This window comes from Girardinichthys multiradiatus, chromosome 2, assembly GCF_021462225.1.
Source record: "Girardinichthys multiradiatus isolate DD_20200921_A chromosome 2, DD_fGirMul_XY1, whole genome shotgun sequence".
NCBI lineage: Eukaryota > Metazoa > Chordata > Actinopteri > Cyprinodontiformes > Goodeidae > Girardinichthys > Girardinichthys multiradiatus.
The window spans coordinates 25,700,423-25,720,968 of record NC_061795.1 but is presented as its reverse complement, the minus strand read 5'-3'; the positions used below and the strand labels follow the sequence as shown (position 1 = coordinate 25,720,968).

The window sequence follows — 20,546 nt, the reverse complement described above, 5'->3', positions numbered from 1 at the left end:
GCGTGATAAGCGTCTCTGATGGTGGTGTAACAGTGATCCAGAATGTTGTCCTCTCTGGTCGGACATTTTATAAACTGTCTATATTTGGGGAGTTCGTGGGTGAGATTACCTTTGTTAAAGTCGCCAACGACGATAACTAAGGAGTCCGGGTTGGTCCGCTCCACACTCAGTATCTGGTCGGCGAGCATGCGCTATGCGACCTGCACGTTAGCTTGCGGCGGGATGTAAACACCGACCAGGATGAACGAAGCGAACTCACGGGGGGAATAGAAAGGCTTACAGTTTATGATGAAGGATTCCAGGTCTGGAGAACAGTGCTGCTGAATCACTGTCACGTCGATGCACCGACCACTGTTGAGGTAAAAACAGATTCCTCCACCTTTCGCTTTGCCGGAGAGTTCCGTGTCTCTGTCCGCTCTGTAGAGCTGGAATCCTGCCAGCTGCATCGCAGAGTCCGGTATTAATCCACACAGCCACGTCTCCGTGAAGCACAAAACTGCCGATGAATAAAAGTCCCTGTTTTTCCCCAACAGCAGTTGTAGTTCCTCAATTTTGTTGGGAAGTGAGCGCACGTTAGAGAGAAATATTCCAGGTAACGGTGTTAGTAGTCCACGCTGGCGAAGACGTACCAGCACCCCAGCCCGTTTCCCTCTCTTCCAGCGTTTCACCGCGTGAACAAAGGTGAGCGAACCTTTGACCAGAATGTCCAAAACTCCACATGTTTTCTGACGAGAATTCATGATTTTGCTGGGTTGAAGTCCTGGAGGGTGGGGACCTCCGAAGTCCGAAGTGTAAACAGTTTTCTTAATGTTTGAGGCCTTTAAAATAGGGTTAGAGACCCTAGGTTGTGCATTGTATTCTGGAGTCAGAAAGCTAAGACCGGGCAAAAACACAAAGGTTTGAATGCTGTGTTTTATTTGAGTTCTGTCTCAATAAAACCAGATTACAGATGTGGTAAACTATAAAACACATAGTCAAAAGTCCCGTGAAGCTATGAGCAGGCTGAATAAGTCTGTGACATCAGTAACAGTTAGAGTGTGAATGTGAGTTATATATATAATAGTGAGAATAGAACAGATTAAGAGGAACTATGAGCTGAATAGGATAATTCAGCTAGAATGTCGTGATGGAACTTGATTATTCCACATTGAAACCTATAGAGGTAATCCAAATGGCCACAGGATATTCCGAAGATAACCTTTGGCTTCAGTGGATAACACAAACAGCAAAAGAACAAAGCAAAGCTGAGTGTGTGGCCTGTGCCTCGGCCCGACCACATCTTACCACCGATCCCGCCCCTCTGTATCCAGAGGACATGTGGGGTTACAATTGTATGATACAACTGACCAAGGAGGCCACACCAGCTAACTGCACCACACTAGCCAGCATTTTTCCTCTCATCCACAATAACACCAAAACAGGACCATTTACCCCCAAAAAAAGAATAACACTTATACTTGTTTTAATTTTACTGCTCAAAACCCAAAAATCAATGTGGGACAGATCCCCTTAGATTGGTGTAATAGGACCGCTTCAGGCGGGGGCATTGGACGTTGGGCAAGGTCAGGACTCTACTATTATTGCGGAGACCATAGACTGCTCACTAATATCCCACAAAGGACGGTAGGATTGTGTGCCATGGTTAGGCTACAGGCACCACTGATCCTGATAGGACCTAATCTAACATCTGCTACGACCACTCATGATAAGACCAGGGCGTTAACACGTAGAAGAAGGAGGCACGTCATGAAAAGGAGCGCAGGAACCTTTGACCTGAGTCAGGGCTCCCCCACTTACATTGATGCCATAGAAGTATCTCGGGGAGTGCCAAATGAATATAAAATCGCAGATCAAGTCTCAGCAGGTTTTGAAAATATCCCCATAATTGCAGCCTTTTTCCCGGTGACCCCAAATAAGAATGTTGACCGCATCAACTACATCCATCATAATGTTTTACGTCTAGCTAACCTAACAAGGGATGCAGTAGAAGTTCTGTCTGAACAATTGGCACCAACCTCCCTCATGGCTGTGCAAAACCGAATGGCATTGGATATGTTGTTAGCAGAGAAAGGGGGCGGGGCGTCTGTGCGATGTTTGGAGATTGTGTTGCACTTTTATTCCTAACAACACTGCACCGGATGGTTCAGTGTCAAAGGTTTTAGAGGGACTTAAGACCCTCTCCGCAACCATGCATGAACATTCTGGAATTGATAATCCCTTTGAAGATTGGATGACGGGCATGTTTGGACACTGGAAGGGTTTGATAATGTCTTTGTTCATTTCTATTGCTGTGTTTGTAGCTATTATGGCGATGTGTGGGTGTTGCTGCGTGCCATCCGATCTCTGGTTGTAAGATTTATCACCTACACTATTGAAGGGAAGGCTTCTCAGCATCCCACTATTATGCCAATGTTAGAGGTAGACGGTGATGATGAGGAGCAGGAAGGCATGCTGAAGATTTAAAGTTGCTTCCAATATAATCTGTGGGCATTTTAAGGTGAAGTCTTATTGACTTCAAAAGGGGGAAATGTTGGAAAATATTTAAAATACTTAATAGGGTCTGCATTGCTATGCTCAAGTTAGGTTTAATAATGTGTGAAATGAAATGTACTGTGTAACTTAGTGGATTGCTCAAAACAGGTGTGTGTGTGTGTGTGTGTGTGTGTGTGTGTGTGTGTGTGTCTGACTTGGCTGTGGTCTGCCCGGCACCAGTGAAGATATTTCTGTACATGTCTCAGATAACAGCCAAAAGTAGAATAACAGGAATGTTGTGAAGATCTGAACAGACAGCTGAATGCCAGGTGTAAGAGTTCAACCAGACACTCAGCTAAAAATATGTGTTTTTTTTCTTTGTAATTGTACACGCCTTGCTTTTGAATAAAAACCCTGTCTTTGGGGAGGAAAAGTCAGAAGTGCTTTGGTGACTCAGCTGACACGTCTCCCTGGCCGGGCGAAAGAAACTGTGTTTCCGTTTATTATTTAGTTTTACTAAAACAGTATAGCATAGGACTTAGTTTTACCAAAACAAACGAGCACGCAGGAGTTTCTGGGAACAACTCCATCAAAGCTCATCAACAGAATGCCAAGAGTGTGCGGGCCAGTAATCAAAGCAAAAGGTGGCTACTTTGAAGAACCTAGATTACAAGATATTTTCAGTTGTTTCACACTTTTTTGTTCAGTATATAATTCCACATGTGTTAATTTATAGTTTTGATGCCTTCAGTGTGAAGCTACAATATTCATAGTCATGAAAATAAAGAAAACTCTTTAAATGAGAAGGTGTGTCCAAACGTTTGGTCTGCACTGTATGTTCAGACCAAGTATATTTAAACATCCATTTATAGTGTTTAAATATATTTTTAACATCATAAAATATTTTTTTATACCCCAAAATTCAGGACTGTGAAGGTAGAACATGAAAACCTTATTTAATAGTGGTTGCACCCTAGGTCCGAAATGATTCCCCTGTCTGGAGTGAGATCAAGTATTTTGCTATCCTCTTTCCATCATCTTTAATGCTCTTCCTCCATATGATTTTTGTTTCACATTTCTGTTCAGCAGGTAAATAAAGAAATGTGTATGTTTTTTTCTCTCTTTGTAAAACATACTTTCATAGACTTTTCCTACTTCTCTATTTGGACTGTCTTAACACCCACACACAGAGATGTTCTAAATAACTTTAATTAAACAGCTCAAATGAGGAAATGATACATAGAATACGAAGCATGCTCAGTTATTTTTTCGCACAGACAGTTTATACTATTTATGGTCAGTGGAAAACATGGGGTTGTTTCTTTAGGCGGACAAAAACACCCAAAGGTTCAGCTAACACCAGCATACTGGCATCCATGCTAAATCAGAATATTGACTCAACATGTTGCAGAGCCATCTATAATTAAACAGGCAATGTTGGTATCTATGTGACAAGAACCACCACAGGCAGTGGTGGTTTTTGAAATGGTCAGTATGGCTTTCTGCCCATGCTTGTCTGGCTTGGGGGTGTCATAATTTGCATGTTATTTGCAACCAGAATGAGTTTGTTGTTGCTTAATTACATGTCCAGGAAATGGACATCTCTGTGGTTGTCACTATGTACTAAATAATGCAGTAAACTGCGGGGTAGCCACAGCAAGTGACTCGGTGGTAAAATAAAGGTTTTCACTGTTTTTTAAGGAGTTTGGACAGAAGCAATCCAACGCGTGAGCAAGCCAATCCAGTGGGACCCTTTAAATTCTTACACAGAATGTAGTTTTCAAACTTTCATACTTGTGGTCATGTCTTTTAAGGATAAATACCAAATTTAAAATGTAAAAGTTTGAAAAATAAACTAGTTATAATCATGCAAAGGAAAATCCTAATAGTTTGATTATTCTGTTAATAGTCGTAACTTTATGCTACCATTGTAGTATTAATAATTTCATATAACTACATTTTAATGAAAAGAAAAAGATATTTACTATACATTAAATCATGCATGGGCAGTTTAAAAGATGTTAGTGATGCTTTGGTGACCAGAAGGTAACTGAATTATAAGGGGGGCCCTAAATCAAATTTGCTTTGGGCCCCGTGCAACATTGGGCCGGCTCTGAGTCTGGATTGCAATTGATCAACTCTAGCTGCAAATTTTACATAGTTATACCGGTCAGAACTACAGTTTCTTTAAAACTAAACTCTTAATTCAATTTGTAAAAACACACACATTTTCATTTTCAGTGCTTTCTTGGTATTAGGACTTCCCCACATTGGGACAAGCATAAAAAATACAACACAGAGACGTCTGAAGTCTGAGCTTGATTATTTTATGTTTTAAAACACAAATCTGTAAAATATTTTCGGGAAAAAAAAGGGTATTCTTCGAGGTGTTCTTTACAAAAAATATTGTTAAAATCAGTCTACGCATGTTTCCATCTATATCATTTATTATCAGATCAGAGCTATGGTCGGATAGGCTATTTTCCCAGAACCTCTCTGCGAGCACCGCCTCTGGACGTAGACGTAGGCTTTCTTCTTGATCTGTCGAGTGTGCACAAAACAATGGTTCACAATTTGGAGGCTTGGCTGAGTGGAGGAGTTAAACATCATTTCACAGAACTGCGCAAAATGAAGCAATTCGTTTATATTTATCTGTGTCTAGCGGTGGATTTCAAGCTGGTTTTAAGCGTCTTTTCGAGGGAGACACCGGCTCTCGGGTCAACAAACAGTCCGAGGCTTCTGAGTCCAGGTAAGTCATTTACTAAATATCATTAAGCTTTTATTAGCCAAATCAGGGATATTTAGGACCCCGTAAATCTTGCTTGTATAGTGACTTATATCGGGACCTGCTTTGTGGTCTCATTGACATTGCCAACTGTTTTCCTCAGATATAAATGGTACTTGGTATGAATACGAAACTCATCAGAACCACAGTGTGTTCTCGTACCAGGAGGAAGAGCAGGAGCTTTATGTCGGAGCTACAAATTTCGTTTTAAAATTAGACACAGATAACTATCACGTCATAGAGGTGAGTACGACTAATCACCTGCCTTTTTCAGACGCAGGGCTGTCACCAAGACGGGGAGGGCCAGTACCTAGAACCCCATTTTAAAAGATTTAAAGAGTCTGTTTTCAAGGAAAATGTAAAGATATTCGAAAAGGCTAAATAATTATGCTGCACTGCAAGTTTTGTGCAGATTGGATTGCATTTAAGAAAGTTGACAATTATTTAGATATACCATGAACATTTAGAATGAACATTTATAGCAAGAAATGTTGCACATACTTGTCTAAATCTGGAAGTCATAAAATGCTTATTTCAACCCGAAATGGGAATATGATTCCTCAACCACATTGCCAACATCCACCAGACTACATGTCTTTTATTTATATCCTCGGCAGAAATGTCCAATAACAACAACTGGACAGCAGCAGTGCTCTGATGTAAGTAACCCCCTGCAGAAACGAGTGTAAACAATACATTTAAACTAAAATGCCATCTAAATTTTGTTGACCACTATACTCTGTGTTGTAGGGTCCCTGTAAAAATGTAATCACCGTCATAGAGAAGTTTCAGGATGACCTGTTTGTGTGTGGGACAAACGGACACATACCAAAGTGCTGGAAGCTTGTAAGTGCCTACATATGTGACCATCCACATGTAAACACCTTATGGGGATGTAACGTACTGCCATTTTCTTTTGACCTGTTCATTTAGCAAAGACAACAAGGCAAAGCTGATTAAAGTGTGGGAGCTGCTCTTGTTCTAATTAAACTTTTATTGTCCCTGATGTATAACTAAGTAGGGTGTTGGGTGTCTGGTTTTGATGAGGTTTCCACCATAGCTCTATTGAAGTGTTGTTCTTTCTCTCATTAATTCCCTTCTGTGAAGAACCAGACCTGTGAGGTAGTTTCCAGTTACGAGGGAGCAGGCATCTCTCCGTTAGTCCACACACACAACTGTTTGACGCTCGCAGTGGGTATGTTACAGCCATGCTACATGCCACCTTATGTAACTGTATCAAGTCATGTTTTAAAATAGCTGTTCCAGGATTGTGCCTTTCGATAAACTCTTCTGAATAATTGAACATTTCTTCCATCCAACATGCTCTGCTATTTTAGATGGGGATTTATATGCAGCGGCACCTTTGGGCATTGATGGGGATTCTTTGCAGTTCAGGAGAAAAGCTGGGAAGCGAACTAATGTCTGGATGTATAACAGATGGCTGTCAGGTGAGGTTAACTGAAGGTTACGTTGGAGGGTGAGCTCTCCGTATAGCTCATTACAACTGTGATGTGCCTGCAAATCAACTTACCCAGAGCCTTGCAAAGCTCAAAATTAAAAGGTTAAATGTGGTTTTCAAAATTCTTTAAAGATAAGAGAAGTGTGGTGTGCAGACATGTGCAGTCCCTTGATTTTATAATTTATGAAACCACCTTTTGCTGCAATTACAGCTGCAAGTCTTTTGGTGTAGCAGCTTTAAACAATACCTTTAATGCAGTCAGATTGGATGGTGAGTGTCTTTAAACATCAATTTTAAGCCCTGGCTCAGATTCTAAATGGGGTTGTCCCATTTTTAGGGTGAACCTCTGCCCCAGTTTTAAGTCATTTGCAGGACAAATACAGGCCCCATACAGCCTTGGACCGGCTCTGCTAGAAGTCAAAGAGTAATCATCTGCTGGTGTGCTGCAGATTACATTTAAAGAAAGTCAGTGTCCTATGTAATATTCATGGTTTACTGAGATTCAAGAGCAGGAAGAGAAAATGCAACATTGGGATTTTCTTGAGATAAATAAAGCAGATAAGCTCAAAGTGGATTAACTTTTATGCCCAACATCATTAACCAGGGTGCAGACCCTATTTTATCGTGAGGCACGCCTGAGCACAATTAGAGACTTTCTGAGGTTAACCATAGGCAAGTATGGGAGTGTATGAGTATGTTGGCTATTTTCCAGCTGTGGTTAAACCCAGTCGTGTTGTGCTCCCCACATAACACTATATTGCCCAAAGTATTCAGTCATGCCACCACATCAATGAATTCCAGTGTTTCAATCACTTCTATGGCTGCAGGTCTATAAAGTTTGGTCTGGAGAAACTTGACTGGCCTGCACAGAGTCCTGACTCCAACCTTGGGATGAATTCTGTTGTTTATATTGCTGTCTTGTGACACCACCCATAAATGAAAACTATATAAATAAAAACGAACTTCCTCTTGCAGAGCCTACGTTCATCTCTGTATCCTGGGTGAAGCGTGTTGACGACCCAGAGAATGAGAAAATCTACATCTTCTTCCGAGAAAAGAACGCTGACCACAGCCCAGATGCTGATCCCTGGATTTCTAAGGTGGCCAGAGTTTGTAAGGTACAATGCACGCAGGATACGGCTGAGTTTACAAAAAATGCTGTTACCTAGCCAAATCAAAGCCTCTACTTTAATAGTTTAAGTAACAGCTGCTATCTGACTTTGCAGTCCAAGGTCTACCAGATAATTAGCTACAACTGCAAGTCCAATGAAAATAGAACATTTTGTAAAACATAAATAAAAACAGAATACAATGATTTGCAAATCCTATTCAACCCATATGCAATTGAGTACACTACAAAGACGAGATATTTAATGTTCAAACTAATAAACTTAAATGTTTTTCTTTTTTTGCAAATATTCACTCATTTTTAATTTGATGCTTGCAACATGTTCCAAAAAAGCTGGAACAGGACCATGTTTACCAGTGTATTACATCAACTTTTCTTTAACAATAAGCGTTTGAGAACTGAGGACACTAACTGCTGAAGCTTTGTAGGTGAAATTCTTTCCCATTCTTGCTTAATGTACAACTTCAGTTGCTCAGCAGTCTGGGTCTCCATTGTCGTATTTTGTGCTTCATAATCAATATTTTCAATGAGAGACAAGTCAGGACATTCTTGAAAAAGATGTTGCTTGGAAGGCAGATATGGAAGTTACCCATACCATAGGCACTAACAAACCCCCATACCACCACAGATGCTGGCTTTTGAACTTTGAGCTAATAACAAACCAGATTCTCATTTTTCTCTTTGGCCTGGAGCACACGACATCCATGATTCCCAAAAACAATTTGAAATTTGGATTCATCAGACCTCAGCACACTCTTCCACTTTGTGTCAGTCCATCTCAGATGAGCTCGGGTCCAGAGAACCCGGCAGCGTTTCTGGGTAAACAACCCTGAAAGGTTCAAAAAATGGTGGACCTCAGCCCATCCTTGCTTGTGAGCGACTGAGCCTTATGGGGATTCTCCTTTTATACCTATTCATGACACTCCCCTGTTTCCAATTAACCTGTTCACCTGTGGAATTTTCCACAGCTGAACCTGAAAAAACACCTGAAACAGGTGTTTTTTTTTAAGTGTTCCTCCACTTTCCTAGTCTATTGTTGCTCTTGTTCCAGCTATTTTGGAATGCGTTTCAAGCATCAAATTTAAATAAAGTTAATATTTGCAAAATAACAAAAAAGTTGGTCAGTTTAAACATTAAATATATTGTGTTTGTATTGCATTCAGTTGCATACAAGTTGAACAAGGTTCGCAAATAATTGTATTTTCTTATTAATTTACGTTTACACAACATTTTAACTTCACTGGAATTAGGGTTGTATTTGTGGACTATGACAACTATAGCAATGATTTGCATACTTTCCAACTTCTCATGAACTGTGTTGATATGTGTGTTATCATTTCAGAGAGCAAAATGTTTTATAAATGTGTTATAACATAGTTCAAAATTACACTGCATAAGGTTAAACTGTGTGATTAAAAAGCCATGTTTTAAAACTTTTACTTGTGCTTCAACATGGTGCTGCATGTGACACAGAAATGCAGTCTTGCAGTGTCTGAGCCTGTTTGTTCATTCAGGAGAGTGTCTAATGACATTGTAGCTAGTGAATGTCAACCTACTATCTGGTTGTGAAGGTCAGTTTGCATCTCAGATATTAAAAAAATTTCCTTTTAGATAGATTGTTTCCATTTTTGTGTCTGAGTAACAAATAAATTCTAGACACAGTAACAAACAAGGATGAAAAGTACTGCGCCAGCTAAGCTTACGAGTGAAAAAAGAAAAAGTATTCATCACATTTTGTAGCGTAACACACACAAACCTGAATTGATTTTATTGGGATTTTATGTGACAGACCAACACAAAGCATTGCATAATAATAAAGTGGTATGAAATATGGTTTCCATTTTTTTTCCCAAAAAATTCAGAAAATGTGGTGTGCATAAGTCAGCATCACAAAGACAAAGAAACACAGCAGGCAGGTCAGGGAAAAAGCTGTGGAGAGATTTAAAGCACGGTTAGGTTATGAAACAATATCCCGAAGCACTGAACATCTCATAGAGATCAGTTTAATTCATCATCTGAACATAGAAACAGTATGACACTACTACGGACCTGTCAAGACATATCCATCCACCAAACTGACAGGGAAAGCAATTAGAGAATTAATCAGAGAAGCAACTTGTTAAAAAATGGAAAACAAACACTGCACATTATCATGAAGACACCACGCCCACTATAAAACATGGTATTGGCAGCATCATGCCGTGAGGATGCTGCCATACTTTTAAGCACGCAGCCATGACTGCAAGCTTTTTAATGTGTTGCAATGGCCAACTCAAAGTCCAAACCTAAACTCAATTTAGAATCTGAGTTAACGTTTGAAAATAACTGTTCATGGATGCTCTCCATCCAATCTGGCTTATTTTGCAAAGCACACTGGGCAAACATTTACAGTAATTTGGTGATGTATGATATACTGACTCAACTGGCCTGACTTTAAATGTATGCAACACTTAATTTTTTATTTGTGAAAAAAAAAAAAAAAAAAAACATGTATGACTTTTTCCACCACTTCACAGTTATCTCATACTTTGTGTTGGTCTTTGTAAGAAATCAATACTTTTGCAGGGAGTGCATGACATGTTCAATAACATTCACATTGTACTCACCAAATTGCATTGCATGTTTACACTTTAGTCTTACTCAGAGTTGTGCATGTTAAATAACAATGACCAGATGTCAACATCTCTGTTTGCTGTTGACATTTCCATTTGTTTCTATAGGACACGGTGGAAAAAAAAGCTTCTGTTTTTAGGTTAATCAGCACTTACACTGATAGATGCTGTCATGGATTGTACTTGAACCTCAAAGGAATTTATAGAGTTGCTATTTGAATAAAAACAGGGGAACTAAAATAGTTTTTCTAAGGTTTTCTGAGAAGTATATCACATTATGAGGAACATTATATTTAAAAAAAAAGTTCCTTAATTCAGCACGTTCTGCAGAATGTGTTCACTTCCATTACAATAAATCAGACCTGAACTTCCTAAATGAGTTAACCTTAAAGGCTGTTATTGCATTCATACATCCATTGCTTATAACCGCTTATCGTCCAGTGCCTATGTGGCAACATTGATGCTAAAAAAACCTTGAAGAGTTCTGGTGTTTAAATCTCTAATGTGGGTGCAGCGTCAGCAGTATAACATAACCCTAAGTGGACAAAAAAAGAAACGGGGTGTCTTCCTCATATACTCTGTTGATATGATATTGCAGACTGATGAAGGTGGATCAAAAAGATTCTTCCAGAACATGTGGACGTCCTTCCTGAAGGCTCGCCTCGTCTGTGGGTTTCCAGATGAGTCACTGTATTTCAATCGTCTCCAGGATGTGTATGTGATGCACGCCGATGACTGGCACAACACGAGAGTCTACGCTCTTTTCACCAGCAGCTGGTGTGACATTTTCCTTCCTTTATTGTGTCAGAAACCAAGCAACAGCTCAAGGAACAGCATAGCAACATGAGAGGCTGTATTTGCTTATAGTTATTGCTTAAACTCCAAATTAATGAGATTATCAAAGCACTGATCTAATGCCAGTGGAGCTGCCCTCACCACAGCAGCTAATGAAACAATAACTGATTAACAGCTGAAACTATGATGAAAACAATGTTATGATTACCTCTTTTTTGTTATTTCGGTTTTAGGAACTCAACTGCCGTTTGTATCTATTCGATAGAAATGATAGAGGAGATATTTGAAAATTCAACTTTCAGAGGCTATACTAATGACATCCCTACACCACGGCCTGGAAAAGTAAGAATCGATTTTCAAACCTCCTCAAGGGGTTTAATTTTTCCATGTGCATTATTCCAAAATAAGCGTGTTACATAAATGGGTTTAACCATGGAAAGTATACGTAGTTGCATCCCATCTATTTGTTGTGGAGATTGTGGGTTACAGGATCTGTTTGTCATACTTAACTGTGGAGCTGGAGGGGCCCCCAGATGGCAAATACATCTGGAAAGCTGCCTGGAATACACATGTTGTCTTGTTATGTAAATAAATCCATTCTTACTTCCAGTCTGTTTAGGATATTTCCTCTTCCCAGGTTACAGAAAACAGAGGAATTATTTGGTGTTCAATTTATTGGGTTTTGTCACACTGATAGCAGAATTGTTGCTAAAACCCTGAAGTGAAACTGTGAGAATGACCCCAAAAGACGTTTTTTACTAAGATTGTCTTCCCTTTTCACCTCTTCTGTTTATGCTGGCACAATTGAAACATTTTTCCTGTGTAGTCTGCACAAAGTGTTACACAAAGAAAAGCAGAAAGTAGATATGGCAAATTCTTTAGAAAAGCCTTCAGATCGTGCTTTTTTATTTATTTATTTTGCTCAAACAGTTTTCCCACAGTGGCAGCTTCAAGTGTTTGAGGAATTCTTGCCAAAGTGTTTAATATCAGGATTAGGGGCACAAATGTGCCACCACTTCCAGGTCTTTTCAGTTCTTGTTGAATATCAAACATTTGACCCAGGCTGAGATTCTGAACAGTCAGGTTTGATTTCATTTTGATGTTCTCCTCTCCCATGTGGCAGAAAAATATTTCCATAACATGATTCTACCTCTTCCGTGCTTTACTATTCAGTTTCCAAAGCTTTTAGGTGATATATTTTGCTTATATTCTGTCCACATTTCACCTTACTGAGTTGTACTTATTGTGGTCATTTTGATGCTTCTGTTATACTTCCTTCTTTTGAATTAACATTTTAATGCTTGTGGTTTTCCAGTGTGTCCCAAACAGCAAAAGTCTGTCACGGGCCACAGTGAACATAGTGAAGAATCATCCTGAAATGGATGACTGGGTGCACTCCCTCTATTACAAAGCTCCTTTTTATATAAGCAACCACAATTACACCAAGATACTTGTTGACCGGGTTCAAGCAGCAGACCAGCAAGTGTACAACGTTTTGCTCCTTGTTACTGGTAAGCCAAGGTTGCTTTGTGTCTATTTGTCTTCACTTGGCCAGGAAGAATGCATTGTTTATGGTCTCTGATGGGAAACAATGGGCTTAAAATATTTCAGTCCCAGAATAACAGCACAGTAATTGTTGCTCCAACAGATATTGGCAAAATCCATAAAGTCCTAGAGGCTGGTTCGGAGCCTTTTATCATATCAGAAACACAGCTCTCCAGCATTTCAACAATCCAGGCAGTGAAGCTTGACACTAAAAAGGTACAGTTCAGTAACAAGGGGTTTTCCCTTGTTACTTGTTACATGGTCATTGTGAACTCTTTTACAATTCATCCAGCTGCTACAGATACTTGCACTATTCATATTGCCCTACATGTACTTTCATTTCTGTACATAACTTTCTAATCTGTTCATTTATTTGCCACATTCCTTACTTACTGTTCCTTACTGTTGTTGCATATGCTTATATTTATACTGTCTTGCTTTTACTTGTTTTCCTGTTTTTTATTGGGAGCCTGGCAACGTAATCCCGCTCAAATGTACATTTTTACACATCAACAGGCACTACAGATAATTTTTTGACTAATGAAACTACAATTCTCCTCAGTGTTCTATATCATATGTGTAATTATTGCTTACAATTTAAAAAAAAGAAGAGAAAATGCGCAAATTATGCCACCTGAAATGTCTTTTATTTGTTCATTGAGGCAGAGTTTATGAGACAATATTCTCAGACAATAAAAGGAAGGAACAAAAGGAAAAACAAGACAACGATTGTTTCAAGGTTTCAGATAGTTTGTGAGCCAAAACAAAGCTAAAAAAAAACAGAGCATAAGCAATCTGCTTGACAAAAACATTCTATACCATTCTGGCACATTTAAACAGCCTCAGCACAAACTACTGCATATTTAACATGAGACTAAACAAAAAGGACGGTCACAGAAGGTCTTACATTTTTAGAGAATAAAAGCATTGAAAGGGTAAGGAGACAAATGAATGATACTTGCTTCAAAAGCCCTTATATAAGTCCAAACTAAAAAGGAAAATCACTCACTTTGAAAGTATTAAAACATAATTTTTAATTATATATATTCATATATCTGAATAGTTATTATATTATATTTATTATATATTTATAAATGTGTGTACTGTTTTTTTGTCATGTTTGCTCAGAAAAGATTAGTGGTGGGTTTTTCTGAGAAAATATCCACAGTGGACCTTCAGAGATGTGAAGAGTACAACAACTCTTGCGCTGACTGTGTTCTGGCGCGTGACCCATACTGTGCATGGACCACATCTGGATGCACCCCTTCTAACCTGTAAGTATGAGCTATACTCACATGCAACAATAGCCCAAAATATGGGATAATCTGTTTGGAGTATTTTATTTTCTTATAATTATACAATACATAATTATGTATTGTATAATTATGAGTCCACTCAGCTCTGATCAGTCTGGTCAACAACATCTGTTTGAATTGGTGGGGTCTTGTTTCACAAGGTCTTTATCAAGTTTTATCGGACACTTTTTAAGTGTAGTTTGGAGGCCAAGTAAACAACTCAGACTCTTTATCTGTAATCAAAAATCAAGTGGAGCAATAAACAAAAATATTTTGTTGCTTCTTGTGAATGCTAAATAACCCTCCTCATGTATTGGCATTCTTGGTAAAGAAAATAAGCCTTCAAATAAATTAATGTTTTATTGCAGTATCATATATCATGTCACCAGATCCCGCAGCAGAAGACTAATAAATTCCCAATAATTGCCCCCCCATACATACACTAGTCACTCTACATGGTCATTGTGAACTCTTTTACAATTCATCCAGCTGCTACAGATACTTGCACTATTCATATTGCCCTACATATACTTTCATTTCTGTACATAACTTTCTAATCTGTTCATTTATTTGCCACATTCCTTACTTACTGTTCCTTACTGTTGTTGCATATGCTTATATTTATACTGTCTTGCTTTTACTTGTTTTCCTGTTTTTTATTGGGAGCCTGGCAACGTAATCCCGCTCAAATGTACATTGTGAATGTTCAGTTGAATGACAATAAAAGTCTGAAGTCTATAATCTCAAACTGAAAAATGTAGTGTTAAAAATTCCTTATTATGCCTTCAAATATATTAAGAAAGCGTTGACGATATGGCTGTTAACAGCTAGTTAATTGGAGGCACAGGATTTCTAAAACACAGCTCAAACATACTGCTTCCTGTTATGACGAGAAAATCTCAAGCCAACGTTACAGTATCAAAAATAAGGATTTGTGGACCTTTACAAGTCCGATTCATTTGATTTCCAGACGCCTGAAGGTGCCATGTTCATCTGTTTGAACAATTATAAGCAAGTATAAACACAATAGGGATGTCTAGCTATAATAGGAGAGTCGTTATCCACAGTAAAACAAGTGCTTTACGGACATGGACTGAAAGGCCACTCAGCAAGGAAGAAGCCATTCCAGAGGTACCTAAAAAGCCAGATTACAGTTTGTAAATGTACCTAGTGGCAAAGACCTTAATTTCCTGTGAGATGTCGTGTAGTTATGTGTCTTTTATGTGCTTTTTCTGTACAGGATAAGTAAATATCTGGTTTAAACTGTGGGGTGTCCGCTGCTGTCTTGCTGTCTTGTCTTGTCTTGCCTGTTGAAGTAGTTTCCCAAAGTATAATTTAAATACTTTTTGTTCACAGTGGGGGCATTCAGAATATAAAGGATGGGCATACAAGTGTTTGCTCAACAGCAGCAGATGGTACGTTTTAAAACACTGAACATTGTACTAGAGCAGCTTTGTCACATCTTTATTAAGCCTTCTTCTCTTTTGTTTTTTTTAGATCTAAAGGTAGTATATAAGTACAAAAGGCAGATAGATTCACTAAAGAGTTCAAGGACAGTTCATTCAGTCCCCGAAGGTGTCCCCTTCTATCTGTCCTGTCCTATAGACTCCTATCATGCCGAGTACACCTGGGAGCATGAAGGTCATCACAGTCCATGCCTGCAGATGCTTTCCAACTGTCTGCATCTCATTCCTTCTATGGGAAAGGAGAACTATGGGACATATGACTGTGTCTCCAGAGAGAAGGACTACACCAAGACTTTGAAACAATACCAACTTATGGAGCAACAATATCTGGAGGAAAAGATCGACAAGAGAAGCTTTGCTCATCCTAAGCTGAATAATGCACTAGGCCTTGCTCCTAAACTGACATGGATTTTACTCCAGAATGCAGTGATGTGGGAAATATTGAGATAGCTTCTGCTAACAACAGCTTTAATCCTGGACACAAAGCCACCTGCACAGTTCTTCAAAACATTCTAGACTGCACTTGAACAAAACCAACATCAGGGGACCTGTCCATGCAGCTCTATAGTTATAAATCACCAGTAGCCACTAAAAACTAACAAGAGTGGGGAGAACAGAAGGTAGGAATGGTCAAGACTCATGGGAGGTTTAGTTTAAACCTGTTTGTCTTGTGTGCAGAAATGGTATGCCTCTATTTAAATAGTATAACATCAAATTAACCAAAACTGAACTTTAACTACTGTTATGCAGCATGTATTTCTATGTTGGACTCAGCTGTGGTGTGCATGTCATGCTACCATCCATCTTAAGAACCTTTACTAAGGAATGCCTGGCGAATTGGGCTTAGAGAAGAAGAAAGGGGATCACTGCCCTCTGGGGGAGCGTGAGTCAAGCAATGGGTTATCTCTGTTGATGGGAAGGGTAGAGGGCTAGATAAATAATTGGAGCATGTGGTGATCTATACACCAACTGTCACCTATGGTCTGAGATATGGATCATGATGAAAAGAGTGAGGTCCCAGATAAAATGGTCGAGATTAGCTTTCTCCGAAAGGTAGTTTGGCTCAGCCTTAGAGACAGGTTGATTGAAAGGGGTCAGCTGAGGTGATTTAGACATCTAATCATGATGCATGTTAGAGGCCTCTCCTTGGAGGTTTTCTAAATGCCTCCCACTGGGAGAAAGCCTAGTGACAGAACCAGTTGTCTTTAAAGGGACTAAATATCCCTTCTAGCCATAGATGACTTTGAAATCTTCCAGTATGAGATACAGAGTGTCGTTGGGGAGAAGGATGTCTGGGCATTCCACCTGGACCTGCTACCTCTGTTACATGACTTTAAGAAAATGGAGGACAACAAATGAATGGATGGAGTTACCCAATCACTTAAACATGTGAAATTTTGTTTCCTTTAAAAAAAGGCAAATGCGAACTTTAATTCATTGGTGAAGAAGTTGGATGTTATCCAAAGAACAACGGTTATCAGTAACTTGTTTTAACATCCGGGATTAATCCTAGATGTACCCTTGTTAGATAATGTATTGTATCCTGACTCCAATCTTAAGGTTTAGAGTAACCTTTAATAATGAAAAGTACCACCCATTCTCGTAAACGTGATGAGTGGAAAGGACTGAAGATTTATCGGCAAGGAAAGAGGAAAGGGAGACCGCTGAGACTGTAAATGGGTTGGGTGAAAGATGATATGCATAGGGTTGGTCTGGCCGGGACAGGGTGAGATAGGGAGAGTTGCTGAAAGAAAACATGCCTTATTCAAACACAGCGTTGTTAATGTTGAAAACCTAAGTTATTTTTGTTTTGTGTTTCAGTGAAACTCAAGTCACCACACCTATGTCTATGAAGTGGAACATGTGGTGATTGAGGGAGAAAACAGCACACCCAGTTACTCATCCATTAAAATGAGAAAAATAAAAAGAAGTTGAAAGATGCATTTATTGCAAATGATGGTTCAGTCTTTACTGTAGTACTTTCAGAAAAACAACATCTTCTAATTGTGAGCATCAGCTACATGAAACGCTCAAGTTGGGACAGTTTATCTGCACTTGTAGGTCTTCTGTGTCAAGCCGTCCATTAAAGCCTATAAAGTATAGAGTTCAGAGTATATTTCCTCTCTGCCTCCTTCCTCAACACAGATTGGAGTGTAATCTCTAATGTGTTAGATGGTTCAGTAAGGGGTAGAATCATAAAGGAAAGTGATTTAACAGCTTTTATTTTTGCTCTTAGTGGTCAGGGAGAAATCTGAAAAAGAAAATGCACACCACACAGCTGTAGTTCAGACACAGCATAGCTTCAAACTGCACTTTAAAACTTTTTCAATTAAGCTTTCTGCAGGTTGCTTTTTCACAATGTAGACATAGTATTGCACTATATTAGTGAGTTGTATTAAATTATTTTCTATATATAAGTGTTGCAATTGAATAGCAATAAAATGTTGATTGGAAACACTAAATTTGTAAAATATGAATTTTAGATGGATATGTTTGCTCTGTATACCATATTTGAAAAAGAAGCATGTTAAAAGATAACATGCAGAGAAAACAGCTAATGATTGTAGACAAAACAAAGGAGATGATCATTGATTTGAGGAGGTCGTGACCTGAGAGCACACTCCTCAGCGTCAACTCCAGCAGCAATAAGGCAGACGGGAGTGCTCTTCATAGTATTGTGAGGGGAGCAGATACGGTTACTGCAGTGACCCTCCCCTCTGTTTCGGGTCTGTTTCAAAGCTACTGTGACAGCAGGGAAATAAACAATGTCAGATATTTCTCAAACCCCCTACATAAACATTCTTAGTTGTTGCCATCGGACAAACTACAACAGCATCAAAAGAAGAACCCCCAGACTGCTTCACAACCTCTGCATCAAGTTGTTAAAATGCTGAACTGCTGTTATGATTATGTTCTTTACATAATTATAATTATACTGATCTTTTATCTGCATTGTGTTGTTATCTACTTGTGTTCTGTTGTGTGTTTAATGATTTGGCATACTGTTTTATACAAAATGTGAAATACTGTCTCATTTTATGGACCCCCTGGTCCAGAGCCAGGTAAACATTTGGGACTGCAGACCAGGTGTACTGAAACACTGGTTAGACTTGGACCAAAGTCCTTCAGAATTGAGAATCATAAAGCATTGCCCCACAGTGACCCAGTATACACCATTCATTGTGGTTTACTTCCTCACACCACTCCAAATCCGGAACATCATAGAAGAGCTTCGCTTTTAGAGATCCCATGACAGCTGTTTAGTCATCACAATTTACCCCTCTGTCAGACAGTCAGATCTGTGTGTCTGGATCTTCCTAAAGCAACCTAAAGGACAAAATGTTCTGTTGTTCCCACTAACTGCAAGTTGCTGGCCTTTGCAGAGTTCTCAAACTTTTTCTTTTTTAGTTGAGGTATCTCATGAATATTTGAAATGGTGAAACAGCAATAAAAAACTGTGTAGCAGAGACTAAATAAAAGCAACATGGCATATTTGACTTGCACAGATTAAAATCATTGTTCATGCTGAAAACCCATAGTGTTTGATTCAGCAAAGGCAGCCATCCAGTGGCCTTTTTTCAATGGAAGACCCTTTTTATTGCAGCAATATGATGCCAGTAGTCAGTTACACTGATTACAACGTCTCTGTATTAACAGAGTCCTTGTGCTAATGCAATGGACGAAACCCTGACCAAAGTTGGCACTCACCAGAGATGTTTGCTGCATTATGAAGCAACCTGTGATACAAAACCAGGCCTTGGACTGTTTTCCTTCTTTCTAGGTTCAATACATTAATCAGACTTTTTTTGCACAATTGCATTTTTGTGCAAAGCATTGTGCAAAATGTTTCATATCTTTAAAAAATTATACTAATACAAATGCTTTAGTAATTATTTATGTGTGATATTAAGATATTGACATTAACATGTGTAAAAGCACTTCTTACATGTGAAAAAAATAAAAGCCTTTAGAAACTGACTCATTGATATTTCAAGACAGGGGAGGCAGGGATTAATTAGTAAATCAGGACACTCAGTGAAGTTAATCTCCCTTTCCGGAATCTCACGGCTAAACACTCAGATGATGATTAGGGCTATACGTCCTGTTTATGTAGATAACAACAGCTACAACCGTCATTTCTGAGAATCTCACAATCACAAAAATATCTTTGTGAAACAATTTTCTCTCCAATTAAATCGTTTGTTTTAAAAACCGCAATCATAAACTAAATGCTGACTTTTAGTTTTCTTTTATGAAGGTATCACCGCTCAAACAAAACTCTTGTGTTACTTGTGCCAACGGATTGTATTCCTCCTAACAAAGCTCTAACTCTGTATAATAGTTGCCGGATGCTAAATACCAGATGCTCTTAGTTTATATCTGCAATCATAACAGAAATGTTTTTATTTGTTCAGCAGAGACGCAAGCTGCAGTGCTTACTGTGTCTTGTCAGATACTGGCCTTTGGCTTAAGTCTGAGCCGACACAACACCTGATTCAGCAGCTAAACATCCCCTGTGTCAAACCGCTTGGATCATCTGTGGACGCTTGGCTGCTAGTAGACATTACAGTGAGGGTGGGACCTCATATTCTTTATATGGTTTTTGTGAGCTGTCAGATTATGAGTCATCGTCCTAAGCCACCCAAAGCAGTAATATCCAAACCATTTTCTCATTCTGTAGACCGAAAACAACAAAAACTTGTCAAGATGTCTCACCGCAGGCTTGTGTCAGGCCTTTATACTGTGCAGCTAAGCATCGGTAATTGGATTTTCTGCCTATTTAAAGAAGCTTGCTCTGTATTTTATCTCTGAACCTGTTTACCTTCTCACTGACACAGTGTAGTCTGGCAACTCTGATCATATGGTACCTCCGGCATGTTATGATTAGAAACAAACCTTGATCCTTGTACCTTTCCTTGGTTTCCTGTTTTGCATTTAGGACACCGCGCAGGGAGGTGGCTAAAAAATTATCTTTGATATGCAAAACA

The 20,546-nt window shown here is 39.0% G+C and overlaps 1 protein-coding gene across 2 annotated transcripts; it reads left to right on the top strand.

Annotated features, from left to right (window-relative positions):
* The first annotated feature begins 4,985 nt into the window (after positions 1–4,985).
* Positions 4,986–19,536, top strand: sema7a (semaphorin 7A). Of its 2 annotated transcripts, XR_007042427.1 has the most exons (15): positions 4,986–5,221; positions 5,361–5,500; positions 5,875–5,916; positions 6,008–6,103; positions 6,365–6,452; positions 6,595–6,705; positions 7,692–7,834; positions 11,056–11,234; positions 11,486–11,594; positions 12,568–12,763; positions 12,901–13,013; positions 13,926–14,071; positions 15,449–15,507; positions 15,590–16,178; positions 17,380–19,536. XR_007042427.1 is itself a non-coding variant. In XM_047392319.1 (14 exons), the coding sequence occupies exons 1-14, from the start codon at positions 5,035–5,037 to the stop codon at positions 16,006–16,008; spliced, it is 2,028 nt and encodes a 675-aa protein (XP_047248275.1). In that variant the 5' UTR covers positions 4,987–5,034; the 3' UTR covers positions 16,009–19,536. The 2 variants fall into 2 exon arrangements, 1 of the variants encoding a protein (XP_047248275.1); XM_047392319.1 differs by having other exon boundaries at positions 4,987–5,221; positions 15,590–19,536.
* The last annotated feature ends 1,010 nt before the right edge of the window (positions 19,537–20,546 follow it).